Genomic DNA, 18345 nt, shown 5'->3' on the forward strand with positions numbered 1-18345 from the left:
GAATGTCATTGTTGTTACCATCCTTCATATCTCCCGCCATTTTGTTTGCCTATTTTTGATTGGGTTTGACATAGAGAAAATAAAATTTGAACAAAGTTGAAGTGATTTTCGGATTTTGTTTGGTCAATGATGTCGGCGACTTTTATTTTGTAATCGATAAGTAGCATCGGAGGTCTCTGAACGACCGACAATCAATCATCGCCGACAATCGTTTCATCACCAATACCAAACATATATGTTTCATATTTCTGTCAGAATTCCTATCTGTTGAAATAGACGTAGTGTATTTATCAAGATTTATACATGCATTAATGTTCACATCTGCATTGCATTCATGAGGAAATGACTATCATTACAATTGATAATGATATTGAAGGCATAAACATTAGAGATGTAAATATATACATATTTATCAAGTCATATCTTATAAAGTATTCTGTGTTTGTGGAACATTAGATCTGCAAACTGACTAAAAACTACAAACTCTTCGTTGCTTCCACGCTGTTTACATTCTTGGGTCGATGTGATGTCACAAAGTACAGATTCTGAGTTCGATAAGTCGAATGGATTTTTTCAGAAATGAACCTCTTTTGGCGTTCATTGAAAATCATTCTGGACATTTACATTCTTTTGACTAATAAATTTTGTATCGAGACATACCAATCTTTATATTTTTCATAGAAAACAGTTTGTTTAAAACTGCTTCCTATGATCTTTAAGCTGATTACTGACAAGTATTGAGTTTTACTGCAATAGAATATCTTTATAATATTATCAGTCAATAACATTTATAATAAAAAAAATGTTTACAGGGATGGAATTAAGTACCATTTCTCCATTATCTAACATTTTCCTGATCTTCATTCTGACTCCTCCATCAATTCTGTACTTCCATTTAATAGCAGAAGTAGTAATATTGGTAAAGGTTCATTGATTGTTTATAAAATTTTGAGTGTCCAATAAAAAATGCTAAATCAAAAGTTTAATTATATCTTTTCAAACTTCAATCATGCAGTTCACATCTCAGAACATGCAATCCTGACTTACCCTAACGGTATCCCCTCCACTGCTGCTGCTGTCTGTTGTCATGGTGGTTGTCATGGAGATCATCGAGGTTAGGGATCCTCTTCTCTCAATGGGCAAAGAATCATCAAAGGACACATCCTCTATGTCTCTAAACACAGCATTATCAGCATAAAGTCATGTTATTAAACAGGGTTATGTCAACATAAATAAAAGTTATAAAATAGGGACAGTCAGCTCTAACTTTCTTATAACACAGCATTATGTCTGTCTTAAGTGAGGTCAAGTCAACACTAAGTCAGGTTATAAATCAGGGCCATATGAGGATTATGTCTGATTATAACACAATGGTCATTTCAGCATTAAGTCAGGTTGTAACACAGGGCCATGTCAGCATTAAGTCAGGTTATAACACGGGGTCATGTCAACATTAAGTCAGGTTATAACACAGGGTCATGTCAACATTAAGTCAGGTTGTAACACAGGGTCATGTCAGCATTAAGTCAGGTTGTAACACAGGGTCATGTCAGCATTAAGTCAGGTTATAACACAGGGTCATGTCAACATTAAGTCAGGTTGTAACACAGGGCCATGTCAGCATTAAGTCAGGTTATAACACAGGGTCATGGCAACATTAAGTCAGGTTGTAACACAGGGTCATGTCAGCATTAAGTCAGGTTGTAACACAGGGTCATGTCAGCATTAAGTCAGGTTATAACACAGGGTCATGTCAACATTAAGTCAGGTTGTAACACAGGGCCATGTCAGCATTAAGTCAGGTTATAACACAGGGTCATGTCAACATTAAGTCAGGTTGTAACACAGGGTCATGTCAGCATTAAGTCAGGTTGTAACACAGGGTCATGTCAGCATTAAGTCAGGTTATAACACAGGGTCATGTCAGCATTAAGTCAGGCTATAACACAGGGTCATGTCAACATTAAGTCAGGTTGTAACACAGGGCCATGTCAGCATTAAGTCAGGCTATAACACAGGGTCATGTCAGCATTAAGTCAGGTTATAAAAGAGGATATTGTCAACATTGTCTTGTTATATCTATGGTCTTCAAAGGATATTCACATTTTTACAACACTTACAAATGTACAGTTCCTGTAATAATTAATACTATTTCGTCTCTTCATATACTAAAAGAATAAATTAAATGAATTACAAATAAACAGAGAAATATTGATTAGTAATTAAAAGTTTAAAGATCACATTTCAAACCAAGTTTGTTAGTTCCTGGCCAGGCGTTTGTACATGTATGAATGGTAGCATCCTTGTCTAGTCCGGAATCCCAGAAGGCGTCATATGTGGACTTAATAAATGCTAGAGATTTTTTTTTTTTTTTTGCTTTTTGAGAGTATTGATGAAAATCAAAACTTAATCAGCTTTTGCATCAATAATTTCCATCATAATCTTGGATTGATTTGATAGAAAACTGGGAGATGGAATGACACGTTTCCCAATTTTTTGGCATCTAGGAGAAATTTGGCAGCTTGAATTGATGAAGCTTTCAGTAGGTCACTGCTGTGCATCGCTTAAAGGGACTGGTTCAAGATTTTCCCTAAAATTTTGTCTTTCACTTTTAATGATCAAAACCTACTGTCTAATGTGTTTAAAAGATTTTGCATAAAAATCAAGGTTAAACATTATCACAGAAGCCCCTTTTAGAGAATTTGTTATTTGTTTTGTAAACAAAGATTGCGGTATGTTATTGTTTACGAAATTTTCAAAAGAAATGAATATCGATCTAAGTCTATTATATCTTTCACATTTCAAGCATTCTTTGGGTAGAATGTGTCATCTAAAAGTTAAAATATGTGACTATGCAAAATTGAGATGCTTTTTATTACAAAATTAATATTTCACTGGTTTGTTTGTATACAGAAAAAGACTCGAGTCTTTATTTACATAACACAGATTTAAGGCTAAAATATTTCTTTTAATGTGTTTAAAAGATTTTGCATAAAAATCAAGGTTAAACATTATCACAGAAGCCCCTTTTAGAGAATTTGTTATTTGTTTTGTAAACAAAGATTGCGGTATGTTATTGTTTACGAAATTTTCAAAAGAAATGAATATCGATCTAAGTCTATTATATCTTTCACATTTCAAGCATTCTTTGGGTAGAATGTGTCATCTAAAAGTTAAAATATGTGACTATGCAAAATTGAGATGCTTTTTATTACAAAATTAATATTTCACTGGTTTGTTTGTATACAGAAAAAGACTCGAGTCTTTATTTACATAACACAGATTTAAGGCTAAAATATTTCTTTTATTCTTGCATTCAGAAGGTCAAAATTTTGGCTGTCAACATTGAATGAGATATTTTTAATGTTTAACATCAAAAATGCAAAATATTTTTTTCAAAAATCGTGAACCAGTCCCTTTAACATATTGAAAGGCATGTTCCATGGACTTATGGTTTACATATGGAGAAGAAGATTTTATAAGATTTAGACATTTTTACTATATGGCCATATTGGCCCTGCCCTAGGGCCTGAACCCCTGGCCAAGGAGCCATGAATTTGACATTTTTGATAGAGGGCTTCATGGACATCATAACCATGCATTGAGTTTTTCTCCTGCATATGTGGGAATAGAGATTTTTGAAAATATTTCCTTTTAAGCATATTTGGCCCTGCCCATGAGGCCCAAGTGGTGGCAAGGTCATAAATTTCCCAATTTATATTCCTCTTATTCTAGAGATGCTTCACACCAACAATGGTAACAATTGGCTATGTGGTTTTCAAGAAGTTATCGCAATTCACCTATGAATTAGAACGCTTTGGCCGATATAGTATTGCGTTGTGTGATGACACAATTGAATCTGTTTGTAATACAATTGTGAAAAGCCCCATACGACCCAAAAACTCACAGCTTTTGATGATTTCGTTCGTTGACGTAGCCATGTTTGGTAGCCAGTCAATTCGAATTCTGGTTCATTTCCATACTGGCACAATAGCGTCTAGATGTGAATACCCCACAAATATTTTAGCTAAATATTTTAAATAATATATCATCCCAGTTCCATTAAATGATAATTATTCAAATAGCTAAACTCATGGCAATGCAGCTTTCATTAATTAGTCTGGGCTGGTCTTCATCTCTGCCATACAAATGTTAAGGACCATAATGGGCTTATGTAGCATTTTCATTAATCAAGAGCTTATTTCACCTTTACAAAAACTATATTTTTTAATTTCTATTAACTGTTCGTGTTGATAATAAATGAAGAGCGAATACATAACTTACAACCAATTTTATGAATAGATACCAACAGAGTTCGAATTGACTGGCTACCTAACATGGCTACGTCAACAAACGAAATCATTTGAAGCTGCGAGTTTTCGGGTCGTGTGTGGCTTTAATGAATATTTGAAGATATGTTTGGACACAAGTATAGTAGGAAAATATGTTAAGATTTTTTTATATTGAATTTATGAGACAGCAACACAAGAATACACCAATAACACAATATCAGGCCTCAACTGTGCGCAGCTTTTTGTGCCCCGTAAATCGAAGGTTTTTATAAGAGCTGGATCTGTAGCTCTGTTCCGTTACATTATTTTTTCACCCGTACCTGAATCAGCTAAAAAAAGTGGGCGGGCTGTAATCAGCCAATGAAAACTCTTGTTGTATTACATCAAACATGTCGTTCAAACTGTTCGATCGTCTCATTCAATTGTGTCGTCACACAACGCAATACTATATTGGGTAAAGCGTTCTAATGCAAAGGTGAATTGCAATAAAAATGTAAAATTGTTAACGGATGACAAACAACGCATGACGACAAAGACCAATAGCAACAGATCACCCGAGTGACTCTGGTGATCTAAAAATGCCTGTTAAACATTTTTCCCCCTTACGGCCTGAAAATAGATGGGTTATCCACCATTTAAGGACACCATTCAATATGAAGTTTCACATACATTGTAACTGTCAAAGATATTGGTTGGACAACATACTATCTACTAGTTGTCATGAGCAAAACAGTACCTTCCTCATTTTCAAAGAGAACATAACCCACCTCTTAGGGAAGGCCAGAAGCTGTTCCCTAGTGGCCCGGAGTGGTTTGATGGTACTGGGTTTGAACAGCATGGCTGGCTTCTCCTTCAGGGCTTTAGGTATGTATTGCATTCTCTCCGTCATCAACTCACGGAGTTTCTTGACCCAGTTTTGTTTGGTATCTAGGTCTTTAGCTTTGAGGATGATTCTGTAGTCTGAAATAGGCACTCTCCCAGTCCACAGGGCAAACTTGGTCTCATCCCCCTCAATGTGTTCTGTGATATTTATATCTGATATCTAGAACATAAAGTGAGATTTGTAGAAATCACATTGTCTTTTAATACTTTCTGCATTATTAAAAGTGTGTATAGAATTAGTGGTGAAATTTATTTCCATATCAAAAGATCTTGAGCATGAAAATTGAGACTTAATAATTTCAATCTGTAAGAATTGTGAAGGAACAATAGAATTTTTTCCTGAGGTATACATTTCTTCTCTTGTTTAGGGTATTAATATCATTAAAGGAGAGAAAAGCTGCCAATGAAAACCTCCACTTACCATCAGTCTGAACTTGTATTGATATTTAGCCTTGCCATTGCTGTCCTTCATCTCCTTGGAGAAGATGACACACATGTCAAACAGGAAGAGGTGGCGATCCCTGCCTTTCTTGATCAGCTGTTTGGGGTCCCACACAGTGAACTGGTCCTGGAGAAACACATCCCCCAGGGCCTCAGGCTTCTCTTCAAGCCCTTCTAACAGACTCAGGTGCATGGCATCATTAGCTCTCTTTGGAACATTCATCATTACCTCTAGACCATCCTGTTGTATCAAGAAATTGCATGCTTTACAAACACGTAGTCACACAGCTATTTTAAAATATTGACAGTTATTTCTGATTAAAAGATTTTGATTGCAAAGAAATTTATTCAGATGGAAAATCATGAGAAATTTGATTTTGATGACAATGATTATTATGATTATTAGGCATCTACACAAATGAACCATTGATGAAAACAACACGTTTTGTCAATTCTTTAAAGAAATTACTTTGTCATTGAAATGCTATGAAATCTTATTACTGTCAAGTTTCAAGAAAGTTTAAACTTTTTTTTAGTAGAAAACTTGCATTCCAGACTTCTTCCGTTTCAAAGCATATTTTCATTTCTTTAATTCAAAAACAAAGTCAATGTCTGTAGGTGTAAAGATGTAGTAATTAAGGATAAGAAATTTTTGTGCTCACTCATAATGATATCTAATTGCTTTTTCCCCACACTTCACAGCATTTAATTGAATAATATAAAATCTGAAGATTCACTTCAACACTGTGTGAAAAGTCAGTCCCACAACTGTATTTAAACTGCTATTTTTAAAAAGAAAAAGAAAACTGCATTTCAATATTAAAACATCTTGTATTACTCAAAAAAAACCAAATAAAAAAAATTGTAGGCATTTTAATTATTTGATAATGATAAAACTCAAATATTCATTGATGAAACACAGCAAAAATGCCCCAAATTTGATGAGGTTTTTTTCCATCTGAAGCCAATCCCCAAAAGAGACTTTATTTGTACTGATGAAGCAATGCTAAAATTTAAAAATTCTGTCGACAACTTTCGGTTGCTAAAACCTGACCTTAAAATACCCAAACATTAGAAAAAAATTAGTCATATTTTGGAAGAAGAAAATGATCTTGACATCAACTTCAAATCCTTAATAAAATCTGCAAATGAATAGAACCACACACCAGTGAAAATTAAAGATAAACGGTTGCAATCCATGCCATTTTGAGATTAGTTACAGAAATGAAATGATGTTAGTAATGAAAATTAAAGATAAACGGTTGCAATCCATGCCATTTTGAGATTGGTTACACAAATGAAATGATGTTAGTAATGAACTAAACATTAGCATGCTCTCTGACAAGTGAATGTACCACTGAGATGATACTATGATGAGCTCCATTCCAAACAAATCCTGTATGTGAATGTTATACATGACATTTCTCTATCAGTCAGGTTTTTCACATTAATTCATTTTCTCCTGATGATTATGGCATTTTATAACAATCAATTTTTTTTTAATATAAAAAATTCATTGTAGGAAATGACTGGAAGATATTCTTCATAGCCCACTGTCTTTGAAAAATCCTGTGAGAAGGGACACAACTCTTTCCAAAGTACATGTAAGCAATAATTTCATTGATACCAATCTCTCTGACTTTTATATATAGCATTTAGTCTTACAAGAAAAGTAAATTTCAAAACCAAATGACATAAATTTACGGTCTAAAGATAGATAAATGACAAATGAATGGGTGGAGAAGAATTTTTCAAGCCATTTAACTTTATATCCGTATACCCTGTGGTGGCTCTGCTTACCAGGATTTCATAGTACCTCAGTGAGTCTTTTGTCTGTATGGCTTTTCTTAAACTATTGTAAGAATTCTACAATTCATATTAGTACAGGCATAAAACGGATTAATCCAACAGAACATAATAGTGTCCATCATGCACGACTTCTCAATTCTAAAATTTCAAATTTGTAACCAAATAGTTTTTCAAACTGAAATTTTTCATTTTAGCTGCATCTGAATAGCTCGGGGTGGGAGTTGTGTTGGACTGAAAATGTGTAGGTAAGGTACTTTGATATTGAATCTCTATAATACCAATGGGTTTACATTGAACAAGGGATATTTCAATTCTTTTCACATTGTCACTTTCTCATTAAAGACTTGTACTCATGTTACGGTACATGTATATCAATTTATTCAGTGTCAATGTACCAGTACTTTGCGTGCATATAAACATTCAAAGAAAACTTTTAATAAATTTTTCAGAGTATAAACATATGTAGAGTATGCATTGTTGGTAGAAAGTCTTGCATGATGCACATAAAATAAACAAACCTATCAGAAATGTATCATTATCAACATATGCCAAACTTGCAAATACTAAACAAAAGTAGTTGAACTACTAAGTTTTTAAAAGTAAAATAAAACAAAAGAGAAAAAGGACAAGCCATGCACTTATAATGGAGCAGCTGCAACCTTATGGAGCTCCAAACCTTGATTTCCCCATTGTGACCCTCACAACAGACCTTGATTTCCCCATCGTGACCCTCACAACAGACCTTGATTTCCCCATCGTGACCCTCACAACAGACCTTGATTTCCCCATCGTGACCCTCACAACAGACCTTGATTTCCCCATCGTGACCCTCACAACAGGACAGGAGATCTTTGAGCAGCAGTTGATATTTGGTGATCCTCTGCACTGGTTTAATCAGGTAGGAAGCTAAAGGCTCATTCAACTTGTGCTTGCCTTGTATCTCCTGAAAGAACATTAAAAAATAGCAATCACCTCTACAGCAACATGGTCGGAAAAAATTACTTCTTGAAAGTATCTACAAAATCTGTATGATTGGTTGTACTAATTTTATTTGCATGGTACAAAATGACATGGATAAAACAGATGTTTTTCTTACCTCGAAAAATGAACCAGCATGTTCCACTAGCAGCTGATTTGAGTCTGGTTTGTTTCTACAGTAAGTCACATAAATGGAAAACTTTTCAGCCTGTAAACAAACAAACCACACTACCAGGCTCAGTAATAGTTCTATAAACATGTATCATATCTATAAACAAACAAGAGGTACTGTGAGCAATGCTCACTAAGAATACCCCCCGCTTACCCCAATCTCCCAAAGGGTGTTGTTAATAGGCATAAATTACCTCTTTCCTGAGTGTAAAAATATAGTATGCCTTTGTAGAAGAAAATGGAAGATATAGTCCGAACACAAATCCATGGTATAAACCTATAATTTTGACCTTGAGATCAAAGGTCAAGGTCATAAAGAGGTCATGAATGTACATGACACATAGTCTTCTGGTCTTCTATGTCAAAACCCTATAATCAATTTTGACCTTGAGGTCAAAGTTCAAGGTCATATACAGGTAAATGAAGGTACCTGACACATCGTCTCATGGTGATACACTCATGTGTCAAATATGGTATGCCTATGTCAAAGAACAAAGAAGTCATGGCCCTGACACGAATCCATTGTAAAAACGTTTAATTTTGACCTTGAGGTCAAGGTCATATGGAGGTCATGAAGGTACATGACACATCGTCTCATGGTGATACACTCATGTGTCAAATATGGTATGACTACGTCAAAGAACAAAGAAGTTATGGCCCGGACACGAATCCATTGTAAAAACCTTTAATTTTGACCTTAAGGTCAAGGGTCAAGGTCATATAGAGGTCATGAAGGTACCTGACATATCGTCTCATGGTGATCCACCTGTGTGCCAAATATGGTATGCCTATGTCAAAGAACAAAGAAGTTATGGCCCGGACACGAATCTGGAGACAGACAGATGGACAGAGGGACAGACAGACAGAGTGATTCCTATATACCCCCAGAACTTCATTCGGGGGGTATAATAAACCACACTACTCAATAATAGTTCTATAAACATGTATCATATCTATAAACATGTATCATATCTATAAACAAACAAACCACACTACCAGGCTCAGTAATAGTTCTATAAACATGTATCATACACTCAATTTTTACCAGTAAAGGACATAATTTCGGGATTTCTAATCTTTATTGAAGAAACTTAGATTTTGTTAGTCAACCCTACAGTTAGTCATATTTTAAACATATTTTTTCTCTCTTTAAAACCTACCCATGTGACAAAACAATGGCCAACATCCTCTGGGATTGTCTCATACTTCTCCAACTCTTTTAAAAATATGCTGAAAATAGATAGACAAAAAACAATTACTTGCTTATTGAATAAAGGTACATGAATTGCTTCTAAACAATGGATGAGAGCTTACCATTTTCAGTTAAGTTACAGAAGTATAGACACACTTTAATAGTGAGAAAGGAAATCGCTTACTTATGGCACATTTTTAACATTGGGGGATTTTACATCATTTCAAAATTTGTTCGGGCAAATAAGTAATTTGTTCGGACGAGTTAGCAATTTGTTCGGACGAATTTGTAATTAGCTATAAGGCAACGCCAATGCCATAGTGAAACATCATAAAGTGGTGGTTGGGAAGCACAAAACTTAAATTGGGGCACATGCTAAAATGGGATTCAATTCCAAAACTTTTCCATATAAACATCATGAAGATGGCGACGGTAAATACAGTAAACTTCCAAATCTCCCCCCCCCCCCCCCCAAACCCCTGAAATAACAAGCTAAAAATTGTGGGAATCCCTACACCTTGCTCAGTCTTAAAAGTTTGAGGTAGGCCTCAAGCGCCCCCCCCCCCCCCCCCCCCCCCCCCCCAGGCAATAATTTTTTTTTTTTTTACTTGGCCTTTCTACGCCGCTGTATAAAACAAAAAACTGTTCTTAAAAACACAAAAGTGCCCATATTGATTGATGAAAGACTTTACATAAAATAACGCTATATGACTATTTTGGACCTGGCCTAGAGTCAAAACACTGGGGTTGCAAAATTAACGATCTTGGTACATCCTTTTCTGCTTTTCCTAAATATATGCATTTGGTTTATATACAATATCAGCAAAATCAAAGAAGTCTTTCAAGTGATAGAGACAATAATCCCTAAAATAATTTTGGTCCCATCCTGGAACAAAACCCCTATCCCTGGGATCATGAGATTTACAATTTTGGTAAAGAGGTACATGTTCCTTCTCAATATCCATTTTGTTTTCAATTTAGAATCAACAGCACTAAAGAATATATATTTTTTAAACATTTTATACATAAACACTATATACCAAGTTTGGCCCCACCCTGGAATCAGAACCTCTATCCCAGGGATCATGAATTTTACAATTTAGGTAGAGGCTCTACACTATGCATTTAGTTTTTCTTACAGATGCAGTAGTAGAGAAGAAGATTTTTGGTAAATTTTTGCTCCACCCATATGGCCCCAAAGTGCAGGAGTTCTTAAATTTACATTTTATGTCCCCTTTGTCCAAAACATGCTTCATACCAAATTTTAAAACATAATGGAATGGTAGTTATAAAAAGTGAAAAATGTTCAATTGTTGACGGACGACAATGGATGAAGACCAATTGCAATAGGTCAACTGAGTGACTCAGGTAACTTAAATAATCTCACAAACCTTAAACCCTTCAGAAAGTACAATTCTAAAGACACACATATAGTAACACTGAAAATATAACTGTATAAATGCAGAAACCAACTGACAGATGAGATTTCTCCAATATTTCAACAACAATTTACTGGAGCACACAACTTTCAGAAAAGTTTCTGGATACGTATATTGAGGAGAGTTTAAAACATTTCGTATGAAAGACATTGCTTGAAAATAAGAAAACAGAACCTCTTTACAGTCGGATTCTTGGCTCTTTTTCATGGCTTCACTTTCTTCATTCACTTTTCCTCAATCACAAATACTCACTTTTTATGGAAGTCGTAAATTTCTTCCAAGTTACAAAAAATGATTTTATGTTTTCCGAGTATACCCTGGGGGACATTGTTGTCTGGTTCCATTACTTCATTCAAGTAGGTCTGAAAAACATATCACTAGAATCATTTATCTGATGCATGATAATATTTAAAAAGTTAAAAAAAAATTTAACCAACTTAATTCCACATTCATCTGGATTTTAACATCTACCAGATTTCCATACCTTTACACAAACTTCTAAATCTTTAACATATGTTCTTTCAGTTTGTAAAAGCTCAGCCATCACAAACCTAGATAAAAAAAGATCATTATTACTTGAAACACTAAAGTACTTAGTAATAACAAAGTGCAGTTCATCATTTCAAAAATAACAACCCTTTAATTTTTTTTAATTATGTGTCATGTTTGATGATTCCCAGGTTTACAATTTTTCCATTTCTATATCAGTAAAAGTGCACATACTCTCTTTTCCTGGCAGACCTGCGCTTCTCTTCAGTCAGTTCTTTCGGGGCCTGATTCAGTACCTTGTCTTCCAAAGAGGAATCACTATGTCTCTGTTCTTCTTTTTCTTTAGGCTCCTTTTACAAAAATTAATCAAAGGTTTACATAGGAAATTATACTCAGCTATTCACAAGTAATGTATTTGATATTACATGGATGTATTGTCTTTCTAGTTGTCAAAAACAGAAATTACAAGTATCCAATACAGGCAACTCTCTATGTCTCAATATTCAATGGACCTTGATAAAACTTCTAGTGAGCAAGATTTCAAGAGATCAGAGTTTAGAGTCAAATCCAGAAATTAAAGGACTGACCATTATGGTTCAGGTTTTATAGTAACTGGATTGCAATTCTTAGCATTATTTTGGCAAGTTGTCCATCATATTTTTAGGTAATTAACTTGATTTTGGCAACACAGAACTTTATCCTGGGTTGACAAAATATTTTTTAAAGTTTATGTATTATTGGTACTTTTCATGTTACATCATACGTATGTGTACATATTTACAAGACAAAAGATGAAGTAAAATAACTTTATGCTAACAGCCCCCAATACATTTATAAATCTATTTTCTCATTTCATATTAAAATTAACATGATTCAACTCATTTTAAAAGATTTGTACTTCTATCATTTAAATTTTACATATTGCATAAATTTGTCACAAACGGTAAAAAACTTAAGTTTCAGCTTGGGATTTCCTCATTAGCTGAAATTCCCATAGTTATTTGGCCCCGACTCATATGTTTACAGAAATATATGGATGATAATAGGTACAATTAAATCATTTAAGCTTTGTTTGTATATCATTAAGAACATTTTTAACTTTGGAATTATATATAACAAAAACAAAGCATGGGTGGAGGGTTAAATTGACCAATTAAACAATTAACTATTCATCACCCACATTGTGTCACCTATACAAAAACCTAATTAACACAGCCCAGCTAGTCCCAGGCATTCACTATTATCTGGGTAAGGTCCAAGCCAATATAATCACATGCTTGATTGATATTGTGTACAATCCAACACCACTTCTCCAGATTGAAAGTGAAAAAGTGAAATATGTTTTACAGGACCCAAATTTCATTTCCGAGAGATCAAAAGTTCAGGATTAAATTTGCTTAGTTTTATAAAGAAGAAAAATTGGGACCATGAGTTCGTTTCGAGAAATCATGAACTTTGAGCGATCAAAGTTCCAGCCACGAGAGTCACCTGTACCAGTACTATAAACTGAAAAAATTCTTAATTCTAAAACAAGAGGCCCACAGGCCTTATCGGTCACCTGAATACTTGTGAAAAAGTATCACTACTTCCATGGGCTATGAAATCTAGAAAAAAAATTCCTGTTCTGAAAGTCTAAGCTAAATTCTAATGTTCAGCAACAGTATAAAACAAAATGTGTTCTAAAAACTTCACTGCCCTCAAAAGTGCATACACTGATGAAAGGCTCTAAATAATAAGTGTATTTACATTAAAACATCTGCAAGTATGCATTTAGATTTTATACAGTATCAGTAAACCTGCACATAAATACTATATACTAAGTTTGGTCCTACCCTGGGGTCAGAACCCTCTGGGGATCATCAAATTTATAATTTTGGTAAAAGACTACCTGCTCTATCCATTTAGTTTCAATTTAGTATAAATAGCACAAAAGAAGATGTTATTGAAGCATTTTACACATAAACACTATATAACAAGTTTGGCCCTGCCCTGGGGTCAGAACCCCTACCCCTGGGATCATAAAATTTACAATTTTGGTAGAGGCCTTCCTGCCCTACATCACTATGCATTTAGTTTTTCTTACACGTGTGCAGTTCTAGAGTTAAACTAGAAATACCTACCTCTTGGATCATCAAATTTACAATTTTGGTAAAGGACTACCAGCTCTTTCTAAATATCTATTTACTTTCAATTTAGTATCAATAGCACAAAAAATGTTATTTAAGTGTTTTACACATAAACACTATATAACAAGTTTGGCCCCGCCCTGGGGTCAGAATCCCTACCCCGGGGATCATGAAATTTACAATTTGGGTAGAGGCCTTCCTGCTCTACATCACTATGCCTTTAGTTTTTCTTAAACGTGCGCAGTTCTAGAGAAGAAGATTTTTGAAAATTGGTCAATTTTGGGCAGTTTTTGCCCCACCCCTAAGGCCCCAGGGGTGCAGGAGTCCTAAAATTTACAATTTATATTTCCCTTGTTCCAAATATGTATCATACCAGATTTGAAAAGAATTGGAATGATAGTTATCAAGAAGAAGTTAAAAATGTCTATTGTTCACACATTTGATAACTGACCATTTTGGCCCCACCCCGATACCAAAACGCCTACCCCTGGGATCATCAAATTTACAATTTTGGTAAAGGACTACCTGTTCTTTCAAAATATCCATTTACTTTCAATTTAGTATCAATAGCACTAAAGAAGATGTTATTCAAGTGTTTTACAAATAAACACTATATACCAAGTTTGGCCCCGCCCTGGGGTCAGAACCCCTACTCCGGGGATCATGAAATTTACAATTTTGGCAGAGGCCTTCCTGCTCTACATCACCATGCATTTAGTTTTTCTTACACGTGTGTGGTTCTTGAGAAGAAGATTTTTGAAAATTGGTGAATTTTGGGCAGTTTTGGCCTGCCCCTAGGGGTGCTGGAGTCCTGAAATTTATAATTTATGTCCCCCTTGTCCAAATGATGCTTCATACCGAATTTGAAAAGAATTGGAATGGTAGTTATCAAGAAGAAGTTAAAAATGTTCAATTGTTAACGCACGACGGACAAAAACCAATTGCAATTGGTAAAAATTACATCAATGATCATTTTGAAAAATTTACATCATTGATAATTTTTTGGGAGATCTTTCCTAGAGATTATAAGACTCTCTTATGAGTAGCCATGAAATATAAGGTGATTCCACCCGAGGGTTGCAAAAAAGCTGTGAAACCCGAGGCTTTGCCGAGGGTTTTACAGCTTTTTTGCAACCCTGAGGGTGGAATCACCTTAATATTTCATGGCAACTCATAAGAGAGCATTTTTCTCTCGTATTTCTAGAGTTTTCCGTTTTCCTTGTGCCTAGCGACACCATTTTGAGAAATTCCCAATTAATAAATTTTTCGCTGTACATTAAAAATAACACCAGAATCGAATTCTACGACCCTCATTTTGGCAACTATGTTGCCGACAAAAAATCGGCCGACGAGTGTATAAGTGAATTGTATTAGAGTTATTCCTCTTTGAATAAATCAATAATCAGGGTGATGCGTGACGTAACTCGACAGTCCATCAGCGCGAAACATTTTGACAGACCTAATCAGAATATGAATCCACAACTGCACGTTTTTTTTCTTAGAGGAGCATTGATATTGATATTAATTGAGCAGTTATTTAATGACGAGTGTGTGAAGAGAGATTCCAAGTGGTTTTTGTTCGTGGATATAATTATGGACATGGCTAGACTTTTGTTTTCCACGCGTGCAAGAACTCGAGTCTCATGGACATTGAAGGCACTTATTTCACCTGAGACACGGACAGTAGACGTTGACAGAGTGAATGTGGAGGTAGGCCTAGAAGTAATAGACCGTGTGGGCTGGGTTTCTGAAGTCTGATTAAAACCAGCAGAGAAGGGGGGCTGGTTTTAATCAGACTGGGGTTTCTGTGAACTGGCATAGGCCCTAATGCACAGGATGACATAGGTGTATGAGGAATTTGTGACTGTTGTTGACTGTGCGGTAATTGTTCAAGGAATGTGTATTTTTTGTGTCCGGTCACATACACCTGGAGATTATCAGGTACATTACAATCTGTCATTTTTTGTACAAGAGCTTTGCAGACGATAGTGTTCGTCAATCGAGGCGAGGTATGTTGCAAGCTAGTTGTGTATTGATTATGACGTCACGGGATATGTAAGATAAACGTCACGTGATATGAAAGATAGAAATATCTTACATACCTTTCTTTCATAGAATATCTGTATCTTACATACGTAGATATGAGAGAAAAGATTAGAAACACTACTTACAGGGACCTGTTCTTTGACCCCAAGCTTGGACTCTAACTTGTGCCTGTATTTCTCCATACGAGAAGAGAAGTCCTTGTACCGCTTGTCCACAGCATTACACCACTGTCTGATGCTAGCAGCATGAAGATTGCCCTTAGCCACAAAACCATCAGCCAGTTGTAGAAGTAGATTGACACTTTCTTTAGTCTCCTAGTTGAAAAGGTTAAATATTACTTAGTCTCAAAATCATTTCAGATTTATCTACATGTACATATCATTTCTATCTATACAAAAAATATTTTTCAAAGGATCTGATAGATGCGCATCATCTATGAAATTCAAATGATTTCTTTAATTGCTGGTATGTATAATTGTATTTTCCACCATAAATAATAAACTTTCTCATTGTCTGTAAATCACCATTTAATTTTCCTCGTGTACAAACCTTGGCTCTACTTCGGAATTCATAGTGTTCCTTTAGTAAGGCCTCAGTCTCCTGTTGGTTAGCCCCCACAGTTTTATGACTATCTAGATAAGCCTCTCCATAGTCACAGATCCAGTCTATAGCCTGTTAACAAATATGTGTCCAATAAGATTACAAAAAACACAAGAGGCCCATGTGTCACAATGCTCACCTGCGTCACCACGGTCCTGTTGTTCTTCAGAAGATTTTAATACATTTTCACTCTCTTTATACCCATGAAAAATTTAAACCCATATCATGACTCCACTCTAGTCCCATGGGTCATGACTTAACTGAACTTGAATCCATACAACATAGGGATGCTTCAATATTACTAACTGCTCTGGAGAAGATCTTTAACACTATAATCATGTACCATGTAAAATTTGATTCCAAATTCTAGCCCCACTCTAACTCCAGGGTCTATAACCTGATAAACAAGATGAAAACAACATAAACTTCAATCCATACAATTTTGGAAAGCTTGTATATTGATATTTGTTGTGCCCCTGCTTTTCTTGAAATGATTTTTGTTTTGTTTAAAATTTCTCACATCAATTCTAATGTGAAACTTTGCATTCCTATTTTCTCCCCACTCTAGCCTCAGTGGGTCATGATTTCATCAAGTATGATTCTGTACTACACTGGAATGCATGTACTTGCAAATGAATATCATGGCCAATGGTTCTGGAGAAGATTTTTAGAGATTATTTTTATATAACTCCTCTGTAAAGTTTTGATCCCCTATTGTTGCCCCATCCTTCCTCCCAGGACTATAATTCAAATAAACTTAAATCTGTACTATCTAGGGATGATTGCATATACCATGGCCCAGTAGTTCTTGAGAATATTTTCAAATTTCCCCCCATATATTCTCATATAAAACTTTGAATCTATAATGTAGGATTTACCCCTGTCCAGGCGTTGATTTGAAAAACTTACATCTGTATTACCTGAGGATGCTTACATATTAGTATGACTAATTCTGGTCCTGCTGCACTTGAGAATAAGATTTTCAAAGATCTCCCCCTTCATATTCTTATGTAAAACTTTGATCCCCTATTGAGGCCCCATCCTATCTCCTCCCAACTTACCCATTGGGGGCCATGATTTGAATCATGGACCAGCCACTCTTGAGGAAAAGTTTTTTCCTATTTTTCCCCTTGTAAAATTTTGATCCCCAATTGTGTTCCTACACTAGGAACAATGATTTCAACAAATATGAATCTGCACTACTTAGCTGTTAAAATAAAATTACTATGTATTTTCATGCAAAACTTTAACCCCATATCGTGGCCCTACCATACCCTCAGGGGCCACAAAAATTGAACAAACTTAAATCTGCACTTCCTGAGGATACTTGCATACTTAGCCCTGATGCTTTTAAGAAGATTTTTAAAGTTTTTTCCTTGTATATTTCCATATAAAACTATTGTGGACCCACTCTATCCACTACTGCCATGATTTGAACAAACTTGAATCTACACTACCTGAGTATGCTTGCACATTAATACAACTAACCAAGGCCCTACTTTTCTTGAGAATAAGATTTTAAAAGATCCCCCCCCCCTTTATATCCCCATGTAAAACTTTGATCCCTTACCGTGGCCCCACCCCACACTACCTATACCATAATTTGAACGATTTTGAATTTACACTCATTAAGAAGGTATGCTACACCAGAGAAATTTGATATGGATGTAAAGTGGAGGTTATGTACAACAATATTTTGAAATTGAAAACTTTCAAATTTGCTTTATTTAGTCAAAAAATACAATTTTAGTAGAAAGCAATCTGAAATTTTTTTAAAACCTCCGCTGGACTCGAACCCGCGATATACAGTTCATCAGTCGACGTGCTAACCTACTGGCTACTCAGCTAGGTAATGATTTTTTAAATGAATAGAGAAAATA

General features: G+C 35.2%; 1 protein-coding gene and 1 long non-coding RNA gene across 6 annotated transcripts in view; one reads left to right on the forward strand and one right to left on the reverse strand.

The window, feature by feature from the left end:
• LOC125681606 (triple functional domain protein-like) overlaps window positions 1-18345 on the reverse strand; it is a 153560-nt gene that overhangs the window by 72428 nt on the left and 62787 nt on the right. For 3 of the 5 annotated variants that reach the window (XM_048921766.2, XM_056154523.1, XM_056154524.1), the window contains exons 26-37: window positions 16415-16537; window positions 15991-16179; window positions 11928-12043; window positions 11689-11755; window positions 11457-11566; window positions 9734-9803; window positions 8521-8610; window positions 8233-8367; window positions 7416-7481; window positions 5596-5856; window positions 5060-5334; window positions 1048-1174 (exon numbers count right to left, since the gene is read on the reverse strand). In XM_048921766.2, the coding sequence (XP_048777723.2) occupies window positions 1048-1174; window positions 5060-5334; window positions 5596-5856; window positions 7416-7481; window positions 8233-8367; window positions 8521-8610; window positions 9734-9803; window positions 11457-11566; window positions 11689-11755; window positions 11928-12043; window positions 15991-16179; window positions 16415-16537 (1629 nt within the window). The remainder of the gene's footprint in view (window positions 1-1047; window positions 1175-5059; window positions 5335-5595; window positions 5857-7415; window positions 7482-8232; window positions 8368-8520; window positions 8611-9733; window positions 9804-11456; window positions 11567-11688; window positions 11756-11927; window positions 12044-15990; window positions 16180-16414; window positions 16538-18345) is intronic. The other 2 variants (XM_048921768.2, XM_056154525.1) reach the window with 1 other exon arrangement.
• On the forward strand, window positions 1099-4855 carry LOC125681609 (uncharacterized). The gene is made up of 2 exons (XR_008800076.1): window positions 1099-2667; window positions 3004-4855. It is a non-coding gene; the product is annotated as an uncharacterized LOC125681609 (long non-coding RNA).

Source organism: Ostrea edulis, chromosome 2 (genome assembly GCF_947568905.1).
Source record: "Ostrea edulis chromosome 2, xbOstEdul1.1, whole genome shotgun sequence".
NCBI lineage: Eukaryota > Metazoa > Mollusca > Bivalvia > Ostreida > Ostreidae > Ostrea > Ostrea edulis.